The sequence below is a fragment of the Malaclemys terrapin genome, chromosome 11 (assembly GCF_027887155.1).
Source record: "Malaclemys terrapin pileata isolate rMalTer1 chromosome 11, rMalTer1.hap1, whole genome shotgun sequence".
NCBI lineage: Eukaryota > Metazoa > Chordata > Testudines > Emydidae > Malaclemys > Malaclemys terrapin.
The window spans coordinates 59,951,711-59,976,516 of record NC_071515.1 but is presented as its reverse complement, the minus strand read 5'-3'; the positions used below and the strand labels follow the sequence as shown (position 1 = coordinate 59,976,516).

Sequence of the window (24,806 nt, the reverse complement as noted above, 5' to 3'; positions counted from 1 at the left end):
GCTGGGATGATTTAGTTGGGAATTGGTCCTGCTTTGAGCAGGGGGTTGGACTAGATGACCTTCTGAGGTCCCTTCCAACCCTGATATTCTATGATTCTACCATGTTAATTTTATATCTTTATAGGTTTTTTTTAATCAAAATGTGTGGTAGCAAGTCAAACACCTTAAAGAACTCCAAATAGATTTCTTCAATGCTATTGTCTTTATCAACCAATGCTCTAGTTCAAACAGAAATTAATTCCAGAAAGTCCTATAACATGTGTCAAGCAAGAAGTCAAACTAGATGATCACATTTGTTCCTTCTGGCCTTGTTATCTATGAATATTGTGGAGACAAAGTAGCCTCTACAGAAGTTCCCCGACTTACGCAAGTGTTCCATTCCGGAATGCCTTGCGTAAGTCGAATTTTGCGTAAGTCGGGAACGTATCTCCGACAATTATGCAAAAAAAAAAAAGAGCTTACGGCACTTACGGCACTTTTTCCATAAGTCCAGATTTCCCTAAGTTGGGTTTGTGTAACCCGAGGAGCATCTGTATATATTTAAGATTGCAACCAGCTTCCATTGGAAAGGCCTGTTTTTTCTCCCCTATAAATTTGGCTTAAAAATTAATTAAGCTTGAAAAATTATAGAATTACTCTGAAGAGAAAGGAGAAAAGTTCTGCAAAATGGGAAACATGAGTTAAGTCATTAAAATATTATCTTGATTTGACTTCTGACATTTATCTAATATTTCTTTTATTCCCTATAGTTCAAAATCAGTTTGTTCCTACCTCTTCAAACTTTAAATCTTCCTGAAAACTCATATACCAGCTATATTTGAAAAAATAGAAATAGTTAAACAAAGGAATTAACAGTCTTTTGTTGTGGATAATTTTGGGCCCAAACTTGCTCCCACTGCTTTTAATAACAATTATAGCCAAATCCTGCTATTGATGTAATTGTGTGTTTTTGACACTGAATTCAGTGGGAATAAGACTGAATGCAATATGTATATGTTACACACAAACAAAACTACATTAAAAGAACATTATTAAGGTTGCAAAGCACTCAAAATTAAGGAAATGCAAGAATTAAGATTCCCTTAATCATTAGTCTGTGCTAAAGTCTTAGCAGTGGCCACTGAACATGTTCAGAAGTAATTTTCAACAGTATGTTCCTCAACCCAAACAAAGGTTTCAGTCCTGAAAAAGGACTATCTTTATGCAAAACTTCAAACTACAGGATTAGCCATTTCTCTGTAGTCTGATTCAGTACTAGCAAAAACATATATTCGTTCTACTTATCCCATAACTGAAAAAGTCCAAAGGACTTTGTCAACGTGTTCTTTAAATCATTTTTGGGAAGAGACCAAATATAGACATTCACAACCCCAAAGGTAAATGTTTCAGAAAATTGTGTGTGTGAAAACAGACAGGAATTCTGTGAACTTCTTCACAAGCTGTGCTACATGACCAATTCTAGTTGCTTGCTATAACTAGAGTTATGTTTAAGGTAGAACTGATCGAGAAATATTTTCTATTTCTATGAAAACTTAAATGAAAATAAGAATTTCATTTTTGCCAAAATGTTTCTTCAAAGATATTCACTGAGAAACTGAAAATTTCTCTTTCCTTCAACAACATCCAAAAAACCCAACAAAAATGTTGGCTGAAAACCTACATTTTTCAGGCTTTAAATATTTTTTTTTTTTGCTTTTGGTGGTCCCAGACTGCACATCTTCAACTGATAACGCTGTCCTCGGTAGCCAAAAATCTTACCGTGTTATAGGTTAAACCGTGTTATATCGAACTTGCTTTGATCCACCGGAGTGCGCAGCCCCGCCCCCTTGGAGCGCTGCTTTACCGCATTATATCCGAATTTGTGTTATATCCGGTCACGTTGTATGGGGTAGAGGTGTGTGTGTGTGTGTGTGTGTGTGTGTGTGTGTATTTGGTTTTTGGCAATCAAAAACTAAAACAATTGAGAGTTTCAGTTTTTCAATGAAAATAAAAAATGAATGGAAAATGATCATTCCCCATGGAAATTTCCATTTTGACCAAAAAAAAAAAAAGTTTCAAATGAAAAATTTCAACCAGCTTTAGTTTCAGGTTGTAAGAATAGCTAGGAGCATATAGAGTGCTGCCAACCAGTGGGTAAACAGATTTTTAAATTTGAAACAGTTCTTGGTTCAGTCATGTTTGTGTCCCTGCAAATACAGGATTTGTAAATATTTATGCAAAAAAGATTTTTGTTCATATTAATGTTTGGGAAATGACAATTCTTCATATAAATACCAGGATTCAGGAATTAAAACCCTTCAGAAAGGCTTCACAGGACCCAGGGATTGTCCATATGAATCAGATTGCATGAGTAGGGTCTAAAATCAATCTGCTGGCAAGCAATTCACAAATGAAAAAAAATGCTAAATTTCTCAGATAAATTATTTGCAATTAATAGTCTGACCACACCTAGTAAGACTGTGTTGTGTAGCTGTTTGTTTTTAACTTTTTTTCTATTGATGTGAGTAGCTATTAGATGTTTATGGATTGGGTATATCGGTATTTTGTGGGCGACTGTTGCTTTAAGTCCAAAGAGACTGCTTGCTGTTTCTGAGAAGGCAGCATTATAATCTCACTGGTATTGTGGAAAATGGAAAAAGCAAATGTTAAAGGTTCCCCAGGTCAGCTGCATCTGCTTGTTTTTGTTTGTTAGGGATTTTTCTTTTTTCAAAAGAAAAATGTGCAGTAGTGACTCACTTTGGCAATATTTACTCCTTTTTAGTTTGATGCTCCCCCATTTTTGTGTCTTTTCTTTGCCCTCTCTAGCTTGTGTAACTATAAAGCACTCTAGGATGGATGACTACAATAAAATGTTTTAGACCATTTCTTGTATAAAATTATCAAAGGGGTAGCCGGGTTAGTCTATATCCACAAAAACAACGAGGACTCCTTGTTGTCTTTGTATAAAAGTAGTACTTTGCACTTCTGTAGTTGCTTTTGTCCATGGATTTCAAAGCACTTTATAAATGTTAATTACATAAAAAATATGATCCAGGCTCTTAGTTGCAGCTGAGAAATGTACAGTGGAGGAGGTTGCACAAGGAAACACTATTTACTATACTAAAGAACAGAATGATCAGATACATAGATGAACATGATTTGTTGAGGGAAGGGTCAACATGGCTGGTATAAAGGGAAATCATGTCTCACCAATCTATTAGAATTCTTAGAGGGGGCAATAAATTTGTGGAGAAGGATGATCCAGTGGATATGGTGTACTTGGACTTTCAGAAAGCATTTGACAAAGCTCCTCACCAAAGGCTCTTAAACAAAGTAAGCAATCATAGGATAAAAGAGAAGATCCTCTCGTGGATCAGTAAGACAGGAAACATTTACGGTAGGAATAAATGGTCAGTTTTCAGAATGGAGAGAGGTAAATAGTGGGTTCCCTCAGGGATCTGAGGGTCCTCCAGGGGTATACGCTATTCAACATACTCATGAATGATCTAGAAAAAGGGGTAAACAGTGAGGTTGCAAGTTTGCAGGTGATACAAAATTACTCAAGATAGTTACATCCAAAGCTGACTGTGAAAAGTTACAAAGGGATCTCACAAACTCGGTTAATGGGCAAGAAAATTGCAATTAAAATTCAATGTTGATAAAAGTTAAGTAATGCACATTGGAAAACATAACCCCAACTATCCACTCACAATGATGGGGTCTAAATTAGCTGTTACCACTCAAGAAAGAGATCTTGCAGTCATTGTGGATCGTTCTCTGAAAATATCTGTTTAATGTGCAGCAGCAGTAAAAAAGCTAACAGAATGTTAGGAACCATTAGGAAATGGATAGATAAGAAGACAGAAAACATGATTGTGCCACTATATAAATCCATGGTATGCCCATACCTTGAATACTGTATACAGTTCTGGTAGCTTTATCTCAAAAACATATATTAGATTTGGAAAAAGTACAGAGAAGGACAACCAAAATGATTAGGGGTATGGAACAACTTCCATAGGAGAAGAGATTAAAAAAACTGGCACTGTTCAGCTTGGAAACAAGATGACTAAAGAGTGATATAACTGAGGTCTATAAAATCATGAGTGGTGTGGAGAAAGTGAATAAGGAAGTATTATTTACTCTTTCACATAACACAAGAACCAGGGGTCACCCAATGAGATTAATAGGCAGAGGTTTAAAACAAATAAAAAGAAGTACTTCTTCACACAACACATAGTAAAGTTGTGGAACCCATTGCTAGGGGATGTTGTGATGGTCAAAACTATAACTGGGTTCAAAAAAGAATTAGATATAGGTGTATCAATGGCTATTAGCCAAGATGATATGGGGTGCAACCCCATGCTCTGGGTGTCCCTAAGTCTCTGACTGCCAGGTGCTGTGACTGGGGATGGATCACTTGATAATTGCTCTGTTCTGTTCATTCTCTCTGACATTGGCCACTTTCAGAAAAGAAGATGCTGGGCTAGATGGACCATTTGTCTGACCCAGTATGGCCGTTCTTTCTTACATATATGCAATATAGATTTACAGATAGATTCATAGATTCTAGGGCTGGAAGGGACCTCGAGAGGTCATCGAATCCAGTCCCCTGCCCTCATGGCAGGACGAATATTTATATATATGGATCATGCCACCCACTTCAGTCCACCTTCTGGAAGGAACACAGGAGCTGTGTTTTGTTGCAGTGTGGTGTTAACAGGTAAAAAGAATCCTATATCCAACTGAAACTGCAGGAGGTATTTAGGTTGGCAGAATATCAAGTATACATGGTTTAAAGAGCTTCAGTGTGTTGGTTTTTAGATGAAATGTGATGAAATTCTGAGAAAAGTGCCTGGGAAATGGCCTTCTGTGGGTTTTTTAGAAACACAGATGATGATATGAATGTTCATTGTATACCTAGGATAGTGAATTCATGTCCAGCAGCAAACTGGATATGAGATTTACATTTTCCAAACTGCCACTGTGTGAACTGGCCCTTTAAGGTGTTACAGCTCAGCCAAGTGTGCCAATTTTAACCCAGGACTGAGTACAAGGGGCATGTGATGGGGGGCATGTGACTAAGAAACAGGCCTTCTGGAAGATAAAAGGGAGCCTGTGGTCATTCGGGGAGTGACTTCAGGGAATGCAGACCTCTATTTAAGAAAAGCTAGTGAAGAGCCAATGAGGAGGCCTAGGTTGAGAAACTGAACTTCTAGGTGGAAGGCCTGGGGGAGAAGCTGCAGGGAGGAGGAGGAGCATGCCTCTGCAGGAACAGGACTATGAATCCTGCATCAAGGGTTAGGGACAGCTAGTAAGCTAGATGGAAGATTTGTAGTGTTTTGAACTTATTATAGTAATAAACCAAAGTCCCCAAAGGGAGGAGTTATTGAGAAAACACCCACTGGAGTTTGATTGAGCCACAAATCAAACAGTAAATACATAGGGATGTCTATCAGTTTGTGTTTGCAGCAATTGATGTGCATTCTTGTTTTCAATTGCTGCCATTCTGTGCTGTCTGAGGCTCTTTCCTCTAGTTTGTTGCTTGTTAGCAGGCAATGCAATATACCCAAATAAAGCCATATATTACCGCTACCACCATTTATTACTTGATAGGTAGTATTGCTGACTCAAAAACCAGAAGGGACTTCTAAAAATCTCCCCCTCTCTCTCTCTTGAATTTTATCCATAGGAAAAAATCTGTTCAAAACAATTTCCCCACGTAGATTGAAGCTGGGCAAAATAGAAAAAGACATGAAACATTTGGTCAGGAAAACTTTGCAAAATCCAGCAAATAAATTATGCACCAAACATAATTTATTAATATTGTATCAGCTGGGTAAATAACTGAACAAACCCTGTTTAAACAAGCAAAAGTTGTTCAGTAAACTACTGTGTAAATATTATTAGCCCAGCATTACCACAAACAAAAAAAAGATTTCATGTTTGTATTACATTGAGTCAAAACACTTAAGCACATGTTTAACTTGAAGCACGAGTCTTCTCTCCTTATTCATAAATGCACTTATGTGTTTACATCTTGCATTACTAAGTTTAAGTATGTGCTTGAACAAACTGCTGAATTGGAGCTTAAATTTCTAATTTACACCTCTATCTTGCAATCATTTATGCACGTGCATATCTTTAAGCACTGTAAGTAGTCACATTGCCACTGTTCCTCATTTACACTGAGAGGCCTGAGGTTAAATGAGAATCAAACCCATAAACTCAGTGGGCTACTTATGTGCCTAAATCTAAGTATATGCATAAGTGTTTGTATAATCAGGACCTTTGGGCCAAATTATGTCCACAGGAGCATGTTAACACCAAGCAACATCTATATAAGCCCTGTGAACATATCTGAAGTTAAAATTAATCCCATAGCTAGTTACAGGGTCATTTAACTTTGCAAACATTCCTTATTCCTCTGGCTGCTTTGGACTACTATAATATTGGAAATTCATTTACAAATGTTACTTTCTGATGGCAAAGAAGAAAGAGCCATCTATGCAGAGCTAGCATGTGTATCGACCACCGCATTAACAGGACCCTCATTTTAGGCAGCAGTGTGTTTGTCGGTGTGCAGGTGACAGATCAGATGTAAAGAAAATCGCTTCTGTAAAACCAATTTGTTAAGGGGCTTCTAAAATCCATTTTTAAAACATTACTGCGGTGAAAAAGCGAAAGACCAGTCAACCATATATGTTGTTCAGCTTTTCAAGGTCAAAAGCACTGATTACTAATTCATCAAATAACTTACTGGTAAAACTGTTTGAAGAGCAAACAACTCTGTGCAGATGTTTCACCTAATAACTCTAATACCATAAGAAGATGGGCAGAATAGGAACAAACAGAATGTTTTACTCACTCTTGGCAATGCGACAGTCATAGGAACTGTGGTCTTCAAAGCACCGGCACCCCCATTCTGTGCACTGTCCGTTGCCATTACAGAAATTGGGACACCTGAGAGCTGTGAGTATTTCCTCGTGAGTGGCAAGTAGCCCATTTGCTGCATGAAACAGCTGAGTTCTATTTTCTAGCACTTTTCTTTCACACTCATTTTCCAAAAATGCTATCATTGCACTTTCCCACGCCAGGTCATCCTTGAGTTGCAGATCTAACAGGCACATATCAATTGCCTCATCCAGCTGTCTCCCAAGGATGTCTTTACAGATGGTGCCAATAGTAGAATTAGCAAGAACCTGCTGACAGATCTCCAAGGCTTTGGTTGAGGTTAGGCCACCTTGAGTAGGCCATATTGACTGAACGTTGGGCCGAATCCCTTCAAAGTAATCCTCTGGGAAAAAATATGCAAAGCTTTCCAAGTCCTTTTGACTCTCGTTTTGAAATGGGTAAAAAGGTAAGTATTCATAATAGTCTTCTTGCCTTTTTGCTCTATCTAGCACTTCTTCTGATTTAGCGGAGTTAATAAAACTATTGTTTTTTTGATTTTTCAAGGAAACTTTTTTTGAGTATTGTTTTAATCTGCCATCGCGGCTATCTCGCTTTTTGACTGATTTAGGCAGATATCTTTGATCAAATGCTTTGGCCAACAATTTCCCATCACTTCTTAAAGTAGATTCTATTTCTAAGTGAGTGACATATTCTGATGTAACATCTAGGTATGGGATTGCCGAAGTATAATCCACATTATCATAATGGCAGCCCAAAGATTGTGGGAAAGAACTCTGAAAGGCATTTTGTGTATTTATAGAGTGCAGAGATAGAGTGTGCTCCTTCTGACATCTGCAGTAATTTTTCCTTTTCTCCCCTTCAGAGATTGGTGGAGTCTTGTCAAATAAACTCATCCCTGGGGGTATTCTGATTTAAAAAAAAAAATAAAGAGATTGGGAAAAAAAAAATAAACGTCTTTCAACAAATTGGTCTATAGCATTAAATCAACTTTCTTTTCTGAAGTCTGGGTCCCAATCCAGCAAAACATTTAAGCGTGTTCTTTACTTTAAGCATGTGAATAGTTTCAGTGGTTTTACAGGCACCTTTGCACGACCCTTCCTGAATTGCACTATGCAGTCCATGGATGGCAATGGGGCTATTTGCTATCATGTGCTTAAGTGCTTTGCTGGATCAGTGCCTACTTGCATGACTTCAATTTACAGAATTATTTTAAAGGACACATTTTTCAGAAAATGCATATTATCATTTTTTTACATAAGGTGTCTGATACATTCCTGATATAACTCAACTGAAGCCAGGGGAATTACACTATGAATATAGCTCAAAAAGTTCATTTTAAACTCTTGTATTAATTTAGCACTCCCTGCTCTAATTATTAAACAACATCTTCTCTCCCTTCTGATTTAGTGCATTCATATTTTTGCCTTTTAAAAACATTATTCCTTTCAAAAACATTTGTGTGGTAGGCTTCATTTCATTATTATAATGTAAGGGAGCTTCTTTTATTTGAACTTTCCTATCATTGACACACCCAACTGTATCTTATTGATCACAAAGATGTGGCATCACAGAAGCCGAGACTCATTACATTACTTTCTTAATTTAGTCCAGCAGTAATGATGGGGGTACTTCTAGAGAGTTTCAGTTTGAATAAGCAACCATAATTAAAGTTTGGCTGGAAGTCTCATGAGAACAGAATTTCTTGTGATGTTATTTATACAGCATCAGGAGAGTTCTTGGTGCTTTATAGTTATGTAAGATACAGTTCCTGCCCCAGTCTTTTGTCGTACTTGAAATATGAGAGAAACAAAATTTCTTGAAGTATTTTGGTAATTCTGCTTCCCGACCCAGGCTAAACCTAGAAATTCAAGAAAATGAAAAAGAGTGCACCAAAATTTCAGAACCTCAGAATAGGTCTGGTACTACTGTGGGGGCAGGGTTATCTTATCCAGTTCATCCATTGAAAGCAGTACATTCAATAGAATGATTGTAGACACTAATACAATACTAAAAATTTTACGAAGTTGTCAGAGTGACAGAGGAAAAGGGAACCATTATTGGGCGATTCAAGAGGTCCCCTTCTAGATATGATATATGAATTTGGCGTTATATTAAATATTTGGCAAAATGAGTAGATACAAAGAACACAATTTGATTTGAGATTTTCATAATCCTAGAATTTTTCAAATTAATGACACTGAGCTAGATATTGAGTTACTGCTGTGAGTGAATTTGTAAATACAACAGCCATTATGCACTCAACATTAGCCTTCATACAGTTTAAGACAATAGGATGTGTTTTCTTGAGAGAGGGAATGATGAAATTACTTATTGTTCTTTTTGAAAAGGGCAATAGGAGCTTTAACTTCCAACTGGATGCATGCCAGACACCTTCCCTAGTGCTGCATGGTAGCATCACCCACAAGTGAGGCTGGCTAAGAGGAAAGAGTCCTATTATCAGCTGTGTTGTAAAGACACCTAACCTAACTAATGCAGCAGAATTTTTAGAGGTCCTCACAGAAACCTTACACTCAAAGGCAATTCTTTCTAGAGCTAAAAGAAAAATGGAATTTTCATCCAGGAGGAAATTCTGATATGTTGACATTTGATTTCATCCTGATTCAGGATGGAATGTTGAACTATTGAAACTTTAATGCAAATGAAAAGTTCAATAATTTTGATTCAGATATGTCAAAATGTTTCATTTCAACCTTTTCAATCAAAACAAAATGTCTTGATTTTCCCAAATCAAAACATTTAATTTTGGTTTGTCAATCTGAAATATACTGTTTTGTTTCTGTTTGAGTCTACATTATTCTCTGCATCCACCTGATCCACTGCGGTGCCTCATGGAAGTTGTAATTTGGGTGTCTCATGTCCCATTCCCCAGTACGGGCAAGACTACATCTCTAATGATATACCATGGTCTCTCCGTCTGGCTGAAAGCCTGCAGAGTCTCATGGGAGTCCTATGACCATGGTTCACTATGGGAGATGTAGTCTGACCAGGGAGACTGACCCAAATGAGAGAAAGGAGGCATGAGACACCTGAACTACAACTTCCATGCACAGAAGCTCCAACAGATGCAGAGATTAATGTCAAATTAAAACTCAGTGAAATGTTTCAGTTTGGGTTTACCTGAAATGAAACTAAATGTTTCATTGAAATTTTCCTCATGGAAAATTGAAAGTTTAGGCACAACTCAACATTTTCTCAGAAAAATTATTCAGTGTTACTCTTGAAGATAAAAGGAAAAGAGCATGTTGGCTGCTCTCCCATCAGATGATGGTATGGAGCTTGCATGCCATAGAATTTCTATTCCTTTTTGGTAAGGACGCTATTTTAAAGACTTGGAGGGTTAGATGCAATTTTATGTGTAAAGTTGCCATTTGGAAAAGCTGCTGTTTAAAGAGCTCTGTGCCATCCTGACCCTGCAGCTTTTTTCGAGATGTCAGCCAGGGAGAGAACTGAACTGCCAGATGGTGAATGCTCCAACTAGCTTCAGGTACTGGAGAGTCCTAAAGTCTAAAGTACTAATTTGTTGTCTAAAATTAAATTAAAAACAGCAGCAGGGAAATCAGCATACAGGTTTTACTCCCTATTTTGCCACTTTTTTCTGTGGGTGTATTATAAGGCCTGATCCAATGTTCTTTAAAGATAATCTGAGTCTTTCCATTGAGTCCATTTGGTTTTGGATTATGGCCTTGATTCTTAGAGTCCTTATTTTTATTTACCTAGGGTCTACAGCAAAAGTTAAATTTGTCACCAGTCCCTCTCCCCCAAAAGGAGCACCACCTGCCTTTCCTGAGCGCAACACGGTCTTGTCCTTGTCCCTGACAAGTGCTGGAAAATTCTTCTCCATTCCAAGTGGACAAATAACGTAAAGTTCCCCCTAAATACTGTATCTTCTGTTGGCTGCTGGTCCCCACACAGAGCTACTACAAATTCTCCAGTCACTCTCTTAGCTGTAGAATAGCTTACCCACCTCTTGCCAGCCTGTTGCCATTTTGGTCTGAGGAATGGGTTGGCATCCAGTAACAGGGACTAGTGGTTCATGTTGGAGCTACAACCCAAGAGAGAGAGACAATGTTCCCACAAGAAAGGAGGAAAGCTGGGAATGGCTCCTGCCAGGAGTCCCAGATTTCCCCTTCTTGTAGTCAGAAAACCATCTTTCCTTCCACCTAAGTAACCCCCCAGTAGCCACATCTACATCTAGGAAATGGATAAGCCCCCAAAAGATTAAACCCATGGGATTTAGCCACTATTCTATGGATTAATATATAGGAAACTGAGTGCCTCTAACTTTGAATCTTGTATGTGCTGCTCACAACTACAGCGCAAAATACTCATCAACTAAATTAGGATGATTAATGGCTTCACCTGATTTTATGTAAATTGAATACAGTTTAATTGTGTGTTCTTTTCCTAAAATTCAATAAGTTTGAAGTCTTTTTTAATTACAACAAAGATGGGTCCTGGATGCACTGACAGGATGCAGAATCAGGATTAGTAAGACTAGGGTTCAGATCTGAGACAGAAATAAGCATTAGGGTTTGGGTTTGGGTTCAGATTCAACTGCACCAAATTCCATGAACTGTTCTTCCAGTCCCAAAGGGTGGAAATCTCATGTCATCAGCTGATCTTGCAATATTTCTCCTGGTGGGCACCTCACAAGAACAGAGGTCTTCATATTTTTATTTTGGACCAAATTTTGTAATAGCGGCTGTCCTGAAAACAGTTAATCACCAACCAATCAAGCACTGCAGAATAGTTCCATTCTGGTTTTGAAATGACCTGGACCCAGAACTATAAGGCCATATTTGGATTCAGGAATTAAAATATGGGGCAATGGAAGTCCCTGATATGGAAAGGGATCAGAATCCATGTTCCAGACTCTCTCTTTTAGAAAGCAAGAGTTTCAAATGCCCCATTGTCTTTAACTGAATAGATATTAAGTTTTAGCATGCTACATTTATTGCCACTCTTTGTCAAAATGTAATATTTAATTGTATAGTCACATGTTGTAATTAGTTTTCAGGAATAAAAGAGCAAGGGAAATACCAAATACTTAATTAATCCCTATTGTCAGTTATCTACATTTTTCAGAGTGAGTGAGAACTGCATTTTTTTAACAGCTGAGTGGGATCTTAACACAGCTGTTAACATATCATCTCTTGTGAATATAAAACTTCTCTCTCAGTAAAAGAGCTTCTTATGTGTAGTGTAGAGACTGAAAAATAAGCTTTTGTTGTGTTTGTGGTGATAATGGACCTCTAGCCCTCCTTTGATTGATTAGGCAGAGGTCTTTTTGAGGTCATTAAAAGACCATGTAATGAAGTAAATGTATAGACACCCCTTTAAGTGATGTTACAGTGTGACTTTCAGGTTTGGAATCCTTTAGCTCTGTACCTCCAGTCTTCTATGAAGTCTTCCTCAGGCATGTTACTCTGGTGTGATAGTAAAGGACTCCCGCTGGTGTTATGGAAGTCATTATGACTGTTCCCATCAAAGATGCCACACAAACCTCTGGTGCTGTTAAAATCGATGCTTGGTGCCCTGACTGTCAAACTCATTCCCCACTCACTTATATCAGCTCGAACAAATGCTCCTGAAGGGAAGATGATCTGAAGAGGCAGAAAAACCCAGCGAATTGAATCCATTAGCAAGATTCTTCTATAATAAAAAAGTGTGTTCCCTCTCCGCCCCCCCAAAAAAATCAAAGCAAGAAGTTGGCTATGCTGTTGGTAATTTAATGCCACTTAGACACACTGTAAACATTTATTTTACAATGATGCTTTCGGTTTTATTTACAATAATGCTTTCAGAGTTTTTGGTACTAATATCTGATACCATCATATAAATATAAACCCACACAAGTGCCTTCCTTTTTAAAATTAATAATTACATTCACTGAAGTTTACCGATTGGTAAGTTACCAACTAATTTTTAAAGCTGTTACCATGATAAGACCACCCCTGTGTTTTTACCTGGGAAATTTTCTTTTCTTTAAATTGCTAAGTCTGGAAAATAGCTTTCTTCCCTTTGAAAAACTGTTGAATTTTCCAAGACTGGTTTACACAGAAAACTATTATTTTAAACTAGATAAAGTAATTTTCTCATTAAAGAACCTTTTAAAGGGGGGGGGGGGAACTTGAGGGTTCAGACAAATAAATGGCTACTTTATTTGTTTTCCTGTGCTGAAAACCTGGATTTAAATTTGGACTTTGATCACGAAAATAAATAAGCTCGATGAATTTAACTTACAGCTGTAGTTTCAGGAGTGACACTGCTTTATTTTGCGGGGGCTCAGCTTGAGACACCATGGGCCTGTTTTTTCAGGTATGTTGAGACTGTGGGCAGGGATAGCTCAGTGGTTTGAGCATTGGCCTGCTAAACCCAGGGTTCTGAGCTCAATCCTTGAGGGAGCTGCTTAGGGATCTGGGGCAAAAATCAGTACTTGGTCCTGCTAGAGGAGGCTGGACTCAATGACCTTTCAGGGTCCCTTCCAGTTCTATGAGATAGGTATATCTTTATTATTATATAACTTGCAACTCCCATTGATTTCAGTTGGAGTTGTGGTTGCTTAGTACTTCTGAAACTCAATTCACCTCAAGCTGGGCACCCAAAATCAGTACCCACTGTTGAAAATTTTGACCTTAGCCCCTTAGAAATTTGTCCACATCACACAACCAGCACACAATTTGGCTCATGTGACACCCTCATATTTCTCCCCTTGAAATCAATGGCAGAACTTCCACTGACTTCAGTGACACAGGAGTAGGAGCTACCAGAGCCCAGAGCATAGCATGAGGTACTGTACATCAAGGCTAATACAAGCTACAGAATCGGGCCCATGCAATAGGCTGAGTTGTGTTTGGATGAGTCACAAAGTTAGTCCCTCGAGGAAGGAAAGTAGGATTTAGTCTATTAGTTTCTTGCTTTCCTAGACGAGAAATTAAAAAAGCAAGTATATTTTAAGAAGCAAATTTCTGAACAACTGAATAGTGGAATGATTCACTAGACTTGAATCATGCTTATAAGGTCGTATTTCCTTAATTTTTAATTTAATTTGTAGGGCAGGACAGCTGCAAGTTGAAACAGAGCTATACAGTACTCAGTTACCTTTTTGAAACTAACTTAAAGCTGTGTGAGTAACTGATTTTTTGGTGTTTGCTGGGCATTCAAAAAAAAACTTCTTTCAGGTCAGTCTAAAATGATTTTTTAACTTTTTTTTTTCTACCAACCAAAAAGTAAAAATAAATATAATATTTCAGGTTGAATAAAACATTTCGTTTGAGGATAAATGAAATGTTTCATTTTCAAGATTTTCAAAACAATTTTAATTAAACTGAAGAAAAGTTTGAAATGCAGGGTCATTTCAAATGATTACACTTTATTTTGAACATATTGAAACAAAACATTTTGAGTTGTTCAGATTTTTTTTCGGACTGAAACAATTTGGCAAATTCGACATGAATCTGTGAAATGTTTTGGTTGACCCAAATCGGCATGTTTTTGGTGGCAAAAAGTTTTGGCTGAAAATTTTTGCCATGTTCAACTAACACATGCCAACAGCCTTCCAATTACACACTTTCCTCCAAAAAGAAGTTTGTGTTTAAAATCTCGGCTATCAGGACACTATCTGCTGTTTCAATGTTCTGCACTGTTTGGACTATATTTTCCCCCTCACTCATGTCCCATGGAAACTCAGTTGGATATAAACCCCAATGGAATCAGTGGGGTTTATATGAAGTTAAATTAGGACAAAATGTGGCCCTATAACTCCTAATTCAAAGAAAGTGATTACTAGCAATATTCAAAATATATTCACAACGTTAAAGATTATTCTAGTAATAAAACTGTAATTATACTGTATTCAGTTGTAATGTGAAATGAAAGCTATTTTCCTGCTTTTGCTCCCTTTCTGCAATTAAGAAACTTTAAATAACTATGTTATCAAGACCTTTTCCAAGGCAGAAGATGATGAAAGCCAAAGCTCAAAACCCTCACCCTAACATTGTTTTGGCTCCTTATGGCCCCTTTCTTACCCAGAATATTTTCTAGTAATAAATCTTGATGTTGAAATTTTAGGACAAAATTCTCAGCTTGGATCTCTCTAGTGCAGTCTGCACTTTTTCATTCAGTGATTTCAGGGAACACCTTCTGGACCAGAGATCTTCAATGTGGATGAGAGATTCAAAGTGCAGACTGGAAAGCACAGTAGTGCTTTCTAGGTAAATAATTTGTACTAAATCAGATGTGCTGTAGAACCATCTTCATTGTGTGATCTCTCATCTTATACTTAGATCACAAGTTTTTCAGGGCCGTCTCCTTGTTATGTAATTGTATAGTGCCTAGCACAGTGGGTGCCCATGGGACTGCTAGATACTACCATAACACAAACAACAAATAATATTCATATCACTTTTGGCTATGTCTTTGAGTAACACCCATCCACTCTTGTTAGTTTCATGTTTTGTTTTATGTTTGATCATTACCTGTTAGGTTCACTCCCTCTGGGGCACCTGGCATTGGCCACTGTCAGTAGACAGGATACTGGGCTAGATGGACCTTTGGTCTGACCCAGTATGGCTGTTCTTATGGTTCAGTTAACACATTAGCCAGCATTTTCCCTCAGACTGGTTTTCTCAATAACTGTGGCTTTCACTGTAAGCACTCTGATGGCTGCAGGTGTATGTGTAGTAGTTACTTAATTCAGAAATATATAATTAAAGTCAAAGCAACTTAAAAAAAAAAGAAACCTAAAGGTCCACCTACGGTAATTTTTTCCCCTCCGTAGGACTTCATGATTTTGACACGTCGAGGTGATGCTCCAATGCTTTTAATAGACAGCTGAGGTCTGGTTTCCTGAAACTGACCATTACACATGTCTAGCAGGATGATGTCATTACCCTCCCATGCAGCTACACCGCAGTTGCAGGCAACAGCATACTGGCGGCTTCCACAGTCCCACTGTCGTACATGTACCTCAAACACACGGGCCAGGCTCTTGCACAAAAGAAAGGTTCCAATTTTATAATTATCGTAACGCCTACACAACAAACAAACAAAAACAGGATTTTCAGACCCAGGGTGTACAACTGTCATGACTGTGTGTTTGTACTCAAACAGCTACACTTTTTAATTAGGCCAGCATGATGGCTGGCCTTGGAGGAGAAAGAAAATTAACACATGGGAAAGCATATATTCAGCACCATACACAAGCTAATACCACTGGAGTTATTAGCTGGAAATGGATAAGAATTCATGTGAGAGCTGTTAGCTGTCTAAGAGCTACTGCTATGGCAACAGGCATGGATGAAAAAGACAAACATTTGAGAAAAGCAAATGGGAAATAATCCCTGCCTCCAGGACTTAATAAATACGTTTTGGTTGTAACTGGATGCTCTACGGCATGGTATTCTTCACAGCAAAATCAGTGCTCAAATAACATCTTCTGTGACTAATCACTAAATTTTACAAGGCTGACTGGGGCTAGGTGAACATTTCATATGAAAAATTAGGACTCTCCTGGAAAACTGTTAAAGTGAAGTCATTTCTCCCCCTTAGAATGACTTCACCATAAGCATAAGTTTCACAATAACTGGATTTGCAATTGGCACACTGCAATGTGTTGAGTAATTTGGAACTTTCATTGTGCTCTACTACAAATGGAGTTTCAGTCTGTCTGAATTCATGGTGGAGCTAATTCTGCAGTTGTTAGTCAGTCAGTGTTATTCTGGCAAATTTCCCACAGACCTCAATCTGAATTTTGCTTGAGTAAGGACTGCAGGATTAGGGCCTACAAGTGGATTCTCTTGTATTTCCAAATGCCTCTATTTTCTCACATTGTAATTACTTCTTGCTCTTATCCCATATATTGCTCTGGCAACTGGAGGAAACAGTGGCTATGCATTTTATGGAAATTGTGAGGGACTTCTTTGAATGAATCAATTGCTAACCACCTTTTGAAAGCAGTGCTTGGTAACATCTTCCTTTTAAACAGCTATGTTTGGTTTTAAAACAGATTTGTAGGAATCTACAATTAATAGAAAACAAATTATTATTTTTCATGTTGAAATTTTCTATATTATGCAAGGAAAGTTCAAAAATAATTACAACCAATGAAAATAAAGATTAGGAATTTTTTTGTGAAGTACTGCTTCAGAAACAGCCCTATGCCTTTTACAGTTCTCCTCCCCCTTGCCCCTTAGAGAGAAGCACACTCTGTAGAAGTGTATGGAGTTTGGAATAAAGCAAGAAAATAGAGATTAACTGTTTGTTTGTCATAAAATTTGATTTTACTCCCTCTTGAAAAACTCAGCGAAGTTGGCTGTAATGAGAGAACACTTTTGATGGGCTTGTCTCATCTTATTTTCTAATCAAGTACATAAATCCTGAGCACGCTGTTCAACAACTGGGACAAAATACTGATTAGAACTAAAGGGAGCATTAAAAAAATTCATCTCTCTTTTAATGTCAAACGATTGGCTCCTATGGATATATCCATATGAGGAAGATAAGGAGATGGAAAACTCTGAGAATCATCTTCCAAAACTTCCTTCAAATAGTCCTTTTTCAGGTGCAGGCATTTTGAAGGAGGGTGGTCATGAAAGAAGTAGGGCAAGCATGAGAGTGGCTACATTTAAACTCTGCTGGTCTATCATTTAAATACATAAGACTCTCTTAACACAGGTACATAACTGTCTTTCACAGAAATGGAACTATTCACTCATATTAATGTGTATAGACTATGGGAGCCCAATCCAACTCTTATTGCAGTCAATGGGAGTCCTTCAGTTAGGTCATGCCATTGATCATGTAAATGTCAGACTTGCAAAATGTCTTCATTTTTAAATGGAAGCCTTAAGCTGGTGTTGAATTACTTGAATGCAAAATTGAATCTAAACAGATATGCTTTTGTGACACTCATAAAAATGTCATGACAGCCATATAGGCAGCAGTGGAAAATTAAATACCGCTAAACAGTAGGAAAAGATTTTACTATATGCTTTTTTTATGTTTGCCCCAAATGTGGAAAGCTTAAGTCAGAAGAATAACCTTAACCCCCTCCCCCACACCTCCCGCCCTACACTTATCTATCAGTCTATCTTTACCACACTCATCACTATGCTGTTATTCTGTACTTTACTGTTGCAACCCACTCCCAAGGACACTCCAGCACTCATTCTCCTTTCCCATGAGGCTCCCCCCGCCTTGCCTCTTCCATCTTCTTATTTAATTTATTTCATTACTTCTGCTCCCAAAACATCAGCTACTGAAAGGCACCATTTACGATTAATCTGTTCACTTGTCCATAGGACTGCTGTCCTTGCAAGTGAGAGCTATTTTATGTTGGTCTGTGTCCTACAAAGTGTTAGTCAGAGGGAAAATGAAGGATATACTTGGGAACCAGAATACATTCGCATTTTATTTTTTGTAGCAAGCATTTTATAAAAGAAAAAGAGGCTCAGTTGATTTGCATGATCTTACTGGGCCAAATTCATCCCTGGTCTCACTTCACTCAAGTACTTGGAGTTACCAGAGTCAAATTTAGATCCAGTTACCAGACATGTGAATGTCAAGATAAAGCGGACAGGACAGAGTGGATCAGAACAATGAGTTGTGATTCGCTAGTGACATATGGCTCCACATCCCAAGCTGGATGTGGATAACACCATGTACAGGATAGTTAGGCTTGGTGGAATTCCGTTTTTATTGTTTTATCATTTTGATGGTAATAGCAATGTTTATTTGTAAGCATTTTTTCTATTTTAATCTATTTAAATTTTCACAGTTGTGGGAAATTATGGGGAGGTCAGAAAATAATTATTTAATGACAGTAGATGTTGAGATTCAAAAAGTTAAGGCTTTATAACTGGGAAAACACAAACTGTCAACTTCACATGTCAAAATATACAAAGTAAATATCCTTAAATAAAACTTTAATAAGTTTTCAAGCAGCATTCTTTTTTACTCTACCTATCTGTACATTTCAATTATTATCAATGGAGATATTTTTGTTGGTTAGTATGTGTACAGTGAGATTGACCAACATTTTACCAACATTTACTGATAAAAATTTAATTCCTCCAAGCCTAAGGCTAGTCAGTTCTAAAGTAATCATAGCAGCACTGAATAGAAGAATAGAGGCAGCATCAATGGCTTTTCCTAGATGAATAGGTCAGTGTATGTGGGAAAATCTGTAAAGACCCTGACGTTTTAACATTCCCACTCCCCTAAAAGCTGGGATATGAATAAGATCCCTTTGCCCTTGCTACATTTAATAAAAGCAAAGCAGATGAGAAACTGAACATACCTAATACCTCACCCATGTTTTTGTAAGATATTTACTCCATCCCAGAGTTAAATGAACTTCCAGTTACTCTGCTGTGCATTATAGGTGTGGGGCCTTTGAAGAAAGCAAAACTTGTGGCTTGTCTGCATTGCCCTACAGTTTGGACCTCAGTGTGCACCAAAGAGCTGCACTGTAACTACTCCTCTGTGTGGACACTGCAGGTGCAAACTAAAAGATTCCTAGTTCACTTTAACATAGTCCTCTTCAAATGGGATTACATTAAGGTGAACTAGGAACCTTTTAGTTCACATCCACAGTGTCCAGGGGGACTTACAGCACAGCACTTTGATGCATGCTGCTATTCACAACCCTGTAGTCCAGGGGTCGGCAACGTTCGGCACGCGGCTCGCCAGGGTAAGCACCCTGGCGGGCCGGGCCAGTTTTATTTATCTGCTGATGGGGCAAGTTCGCCATCCCGGGCCAATAGGGGTGGCGAAAGCCGCGGCCAGCACATCGCTCGAACCGTTGCCGACCCCTGCTATAGTCTGATGTGAGGGGAAATGTGAGGGGATTCTGTGGAGCATGAGAGGTGGAGAACTCTCTTATAGGGTTCTCATCCTCCCTGGAGATCGGTAGCTTGTGATCATAGAAGAGAGGCTTTTTGCTTTTAAATAGGCATTTGCAACAGGATGGTTTCCCACAGAGCCGAGATCTGTGACTTTCCTTGATTTGTGGGCATCAAGACAAAGAATTTTTCTGGCAGCCTGGGCCTTGCATGCAGGAGCGCCGCCAGCTTTTTTGTGCATGTTGCAGGATGAAATTAATCCAGAGGAAGGTAGGCCTCTACGATGCAGTTGCATGGGAGTGGGCAAAAGCAGAACAGCCACACAAGGGGTCTATACATTGGCTCTGCTCACTGTGAAGGAGGCTGCTGGGGGTAGGCTCAGGAACTATTGGCTCCATGCTTAGGTGAAACCCCAGCAAACTGACCAAGGAGCTGAAGGCTGGAACAGTAGTCATGGAAGGGTTGCATTATTATCCCAGTGACCTACCTGCAGGTTGGAGTGGCAAATTCTATTCCCTCCATTCTCAGGCATAGACCTTTAAACTTACCTCCCTGCACAAGTGCAGTTATTCTGTTCAGGAAGTGGTGAATTTCACCCCTAGAGAATACTGATGCATAGATTTAATTTACATGCTCCAGAAATCTAAAAATTCTCCTTTATACGGTGAAATGAAAAATAACACTAATTATATATAAATTACCAACCAAGCAGTCTTAGGTGTTTTAGATATTGCCATAAAAGAGGTATCTTAGTACTTAGCTTGAAACTGATAATTCACTTTTAAGAATCTACAATTTATGATGTGAAAGGCTTTTATATTTATAATGCATCATAACTAATAATGAAGCCTATACTTTCTCTTTGCCAGGCTTGCAAATTTGTTTAATTTAAAAGGCATTTTGCTATAAAAGGAAGTGCTCTTTCAGAGCTTTAGCCAGTATAATTAATATCATTGCACTTCTATGCATCAACACACTCAAACTGTTGTACTGTAAAATATGACACTTTGCCCCCCTGACTATTAGTCTCTCCCTTTAGTCAAAAGAATTATTAGGTAGATGTTTCTATAGAAATGTATTAATAAAGTACATGGCAAACTATTTTTTATGTAATACGCATTCCTTGAGGTAGGCATACAGAAAGGGCAAACTATTGTCCCAAGGATAAGGTCGGTACTTTAATTATTTAATTAATAGCCTCGCATTATGCTAACCCAGATGGAATGTGCATGAGGTAGCCAGATTACAAGCTGTTGAGTGGTTGTTTCTCACTAGGAGAAATAAAAAGTCATAAAATAATCTCTGTTCACTAGAGCTGGTCAAAGTTTTTGACTCAAATTGTCCCAATGGAAAATGCATTTTGTCAAAATCAATATTTTCCATGGAAAAATGTGGATTGAAATTATGTATTTCGCTGTCTTAACTGATACATTCAAAATAAAAAAATAATTTTCAACAGAAAATGTAAATGAATTTTTTCATTTCGATGTATTTTTCTTTTGATTTTTGGAAACAAAACATGTTCACTTTTGGTTTTGGGTCTGGTTTTCCCCTACTTCTCTCCCTTTTTTACTTCCCCCAACTTTTTCTGGAGGGAAAGCGTTAAATATACGAAAGTATGGGGAAAATCTCACTCATCACTGGAAAAAGTTGCCTATCTCTCCCGTTTTAGGTCTCAATCTCTCAGAGAATCCTTCATGGTGTCCCATGGAGAGCGGGTGGAAAGGTGATAAGGTGGCAGCTGACCACCCTTCTTCCACACCAGCATTCCCTGGAAGGTTCTGGGTCAATGGGATCTGCTACCCTGTCTTTAGGCTGGTGGGGTTCTATGTACAAGGATAGGAAGAGTGTATTTGTTTGGGTTACAGTGCTTTACTGGTCTGATACCAATACCTGGGGAAGAGTTGATTGTCTGTCTTTTATATTCTCCATCCTCTTTATCTATCCCCCTCTCTTTATCTATCCCAGTGTCATGCAAGATGCACATCTCCATTCAAACACAACTTTTTCTCACATGTGCTTTTTATGAACATAAGGAGATGATCAAAATTTGCCTCAAAATTTATCTGTCAGCTGTATGCCTCTAGCAAGGTACAAACAAGGATTGCATTCCCATTATTCCTTAGATGCAGTGTAGCTTTAAAACTAATTCATCACATATATTAGAATTTGAAAGATTAACGTTGTGGAATATATAGATAAAATGCTTGGCTAACTGATGACTAATAGGGCAAGGGGGAACATAATAATATTTGAAAGAGAGGAATTATTTACAATAATAGAAGAGAATATAACTAGGAGTGATGGGATGGTGAAATTAAGAGTAGGAAACTTGGCTGAATATCAAGAAGTTCCTGAAAGTGAGTTGTATTAGTCTGTGGAATAAATCTCCTGAGAGAGCTGGCAGAAGCCCTGTTACTTGGCTCATTTAAAACTAGACTGGATAAAACATTAGTGATGATCCAAAAGGAAGAAATCCTGCTGTATCTGGAGTGGTAGGTAGGATAGATGAGATGACCTGCTGGGCCTTTTCCATTGCAAGATTCTATATTCTGAAGGAGAGCTTGCCATATACGGACATTCCTTATCAACTGCCAATGGTAACTTCAAATCTATTATTGGTAACATTTCTCAGAAACATCCCTACTTGCAATCAATAATGGGATTGCACAGGTGTAACTTGTATCAAATGTTGGCCTAATAACATTAATTTAATGAGTGGATTATTGAATAAAATAAAATAAAATGTCTTATAGGCTCTCTCATTTTCCGATATAATGTTGTGCTAGATAGCCGAGAAGGCACTTCTGGTCTATAATTCTATTCTCCTTGGCTTATGACTTCCTCAGAATTGCCTATTTGGAGGACATTTCTCATTCCAAGCTCAGAAGTGAAATTATTTTATGTTGTTAAAGTTTAGTCTTTTTCGCAATTTTTGAGTTATCTGGTTATGAAAAATAACAGTGGGATAGTGAAAAACTTGTTAGGAAGCCTGACTGCTGCTGAGATGACTTAAACTTAGTCAGTATTCGGAAGTCCAAACTTGTAGGGCCAAGTCTTCTGGTAGAGTAAACCACATAGCTCCACTGAAGTCAATGAAGCTAAATCGATTTACTCTAGTGGAGGATCTGGCCCATAATGCTGGAAAAGAAATGTGGACTTTGCAGTGTTTGAAAAACACAGTTAGTTAAGAAACAAAGTAAATTAAGTTATCAGTGAATGCAGAAAATATACTGTATACATTATTTTTGAAACTCAGTTAATAGCTCAGAGTGTAGATAATTCCAGGTATTCAGGGAGGATATATAAATATTCATGCATCCTAGCTTTTAATTCCTCCTTGTATGTCTCTCTGAATTACTATTCCTACCTGTAAAATGGCATAAGGAGCTCCACCATGTGTGTCAGCTTTTCTGCTGGGGCCCATTTTCAAAGTCGGTGTCCTGACTAGAGTGTACTGCAATCTACAGAGCACATAGTATTTGAAATTGGGACCATTGGAGCCCAGCAGGTGGGACACCAGACTTGCTGAGTCTCTTCTGATGCTTAAGGTATAAAATTATGATCCTGACCATTAGGAGGTTTACCAACAGAAACTGGAAATCAGGGAGATAATCTGAGATGATCAGGTTCAAATTCTGTAGTCCTTAATCAAGCAAATATTTGAATCAGGTAAAACTCCTGGAGTCTTCAATGGGAGTTTTGCTCAATCAAGGGTTGCAGAATTTAAGACTCTGTTTTTGACAAACTATTAAATCTAAGAAACCTTTTAGCTTCAAAATAAATAACTCACGTCATTTTAAACAGGAATTTAGACTTTTGGGAAAGAACCATGAATTTTCTCCAAAGCACTGTATCAATCACTAATAACGAACTATTATAACACTCCTAGGGTATTCTAATGGAACACCATATGCTGCATTCAGGAACTGAAAACTACAACAATCAAGCCAAATTATTTCAAGGTAGAAAGAATACTCACCTTCCATCAAATGTGATAATGTGTGGATCAGTGAAAGAGTAGCAGTTTCCTGTTGGGAGGTCTTGAACTGTGACCTGGTTAATATAAAATGTGTAATGAATACAATTTATGTAGCAGTTTCTCTTCTTTGTTTTCCCTCACAAAACTTTATGGGTAGCATTCAAGGGTCAAGTATAAACTGAAATCTGACTTATAAAACATGATGCAGAATGGGTACAGAATAGACTTCCTTTTTAAACAATTGAGTTTAATCACATACTGCCTGAGAGCTGGGTGTACTATTATTTCACCTACCTCTGTTTATTGTATTTCTTTACCCTGTTTGGTAAAAGAGAAGCTTTTCCTACTAAAATTCCCATTAATAAGCAGAACCCCGCCTAGAAATTACCAATAGTGTAGAACACTTATTAAATCACAATAATTTCAAAGCCTGAGGTCTGGCTTAATTATGGATAATTAGCATGTTTTAGTAGCCTGTACTACTACAGGTCCATAGGTTTGACCTTAATTTTATGGTTCATATTTTGAATATTTAATTCATTTAATGCAGACTGTGGACCAGGTTCTGAGATCAGTTACAGTGTAAATCCAGAGTAAACCCTTCCTGGTGTCAAGGAATCAGTGCAGTCTCCCTTAACTTCAAGGTTGCGGGAACCAACAGAATTGGGTGAAAGATAAAGGGCTGTATTAAGGCTTCTCTCAGTTACAGCAGTGTAAAACTATCTTAAGTTAGATCAGCAATAACTCCTAAGAATTTCAGCCATCTGGGAGCAGAAATGACATGAAGAGTCAGGAACCAGTGGAGATATTATGCCTGCAAAAACTAGGAGAAGACCCAATGCCTCCAATGATGCCAGGGGGTGGGGGAGAAACTTACTTGTGGCACTTGCTACACCTGCGCCCTGTAGAGGTCCTTTGCATCTCCCATCCACTGGACAGAGAGACAAGACTATTGCCACATTGCTGCCCAAAAGGTGCCTCTAGGTGAAGGTATATTGCATAATATAATATCCAATTCTCACCTTGATAATGTAGAATCAGAGTGTGCTATTTGCGCACAGCCTATA

General features: G+C 38.1%; 1 protein-coding gene across 1 annotated transcript in view; it reads right to left on the bottom strand.

The window, feature by feature from the left end:
* The window catches only part of LOC128845094 (von Willebrand factor D and EGF domain-containing protein-like), a 245,872-nt gene that overhangs the window by 124,957 nt on the left and 96,109 nt on the right, over positions 1-24,806 (bottom strand). The window contains exons 9-12 of the mRNA XM_054043326.1: positions 23,740-23,813; positions 15,673-15,946; positions 12,304-12,518; positions 6,848-7,800 (exon numbers count right to left, since the gene is read on the bottom strand). Coding sequence (XP_053899301.1) covers positions 6,848-7,800; positions 12,304-12,518; positions 15,673-15,946; positions 23,740-23,813 — 1,516 coding nt within the window. The remainder of the gene's footprint in view (positions 1-6,847; positions 7,801-12,303; positions 12,519-15,672; positions 15,947-23,739; positions 23,814-24,806) is intronic.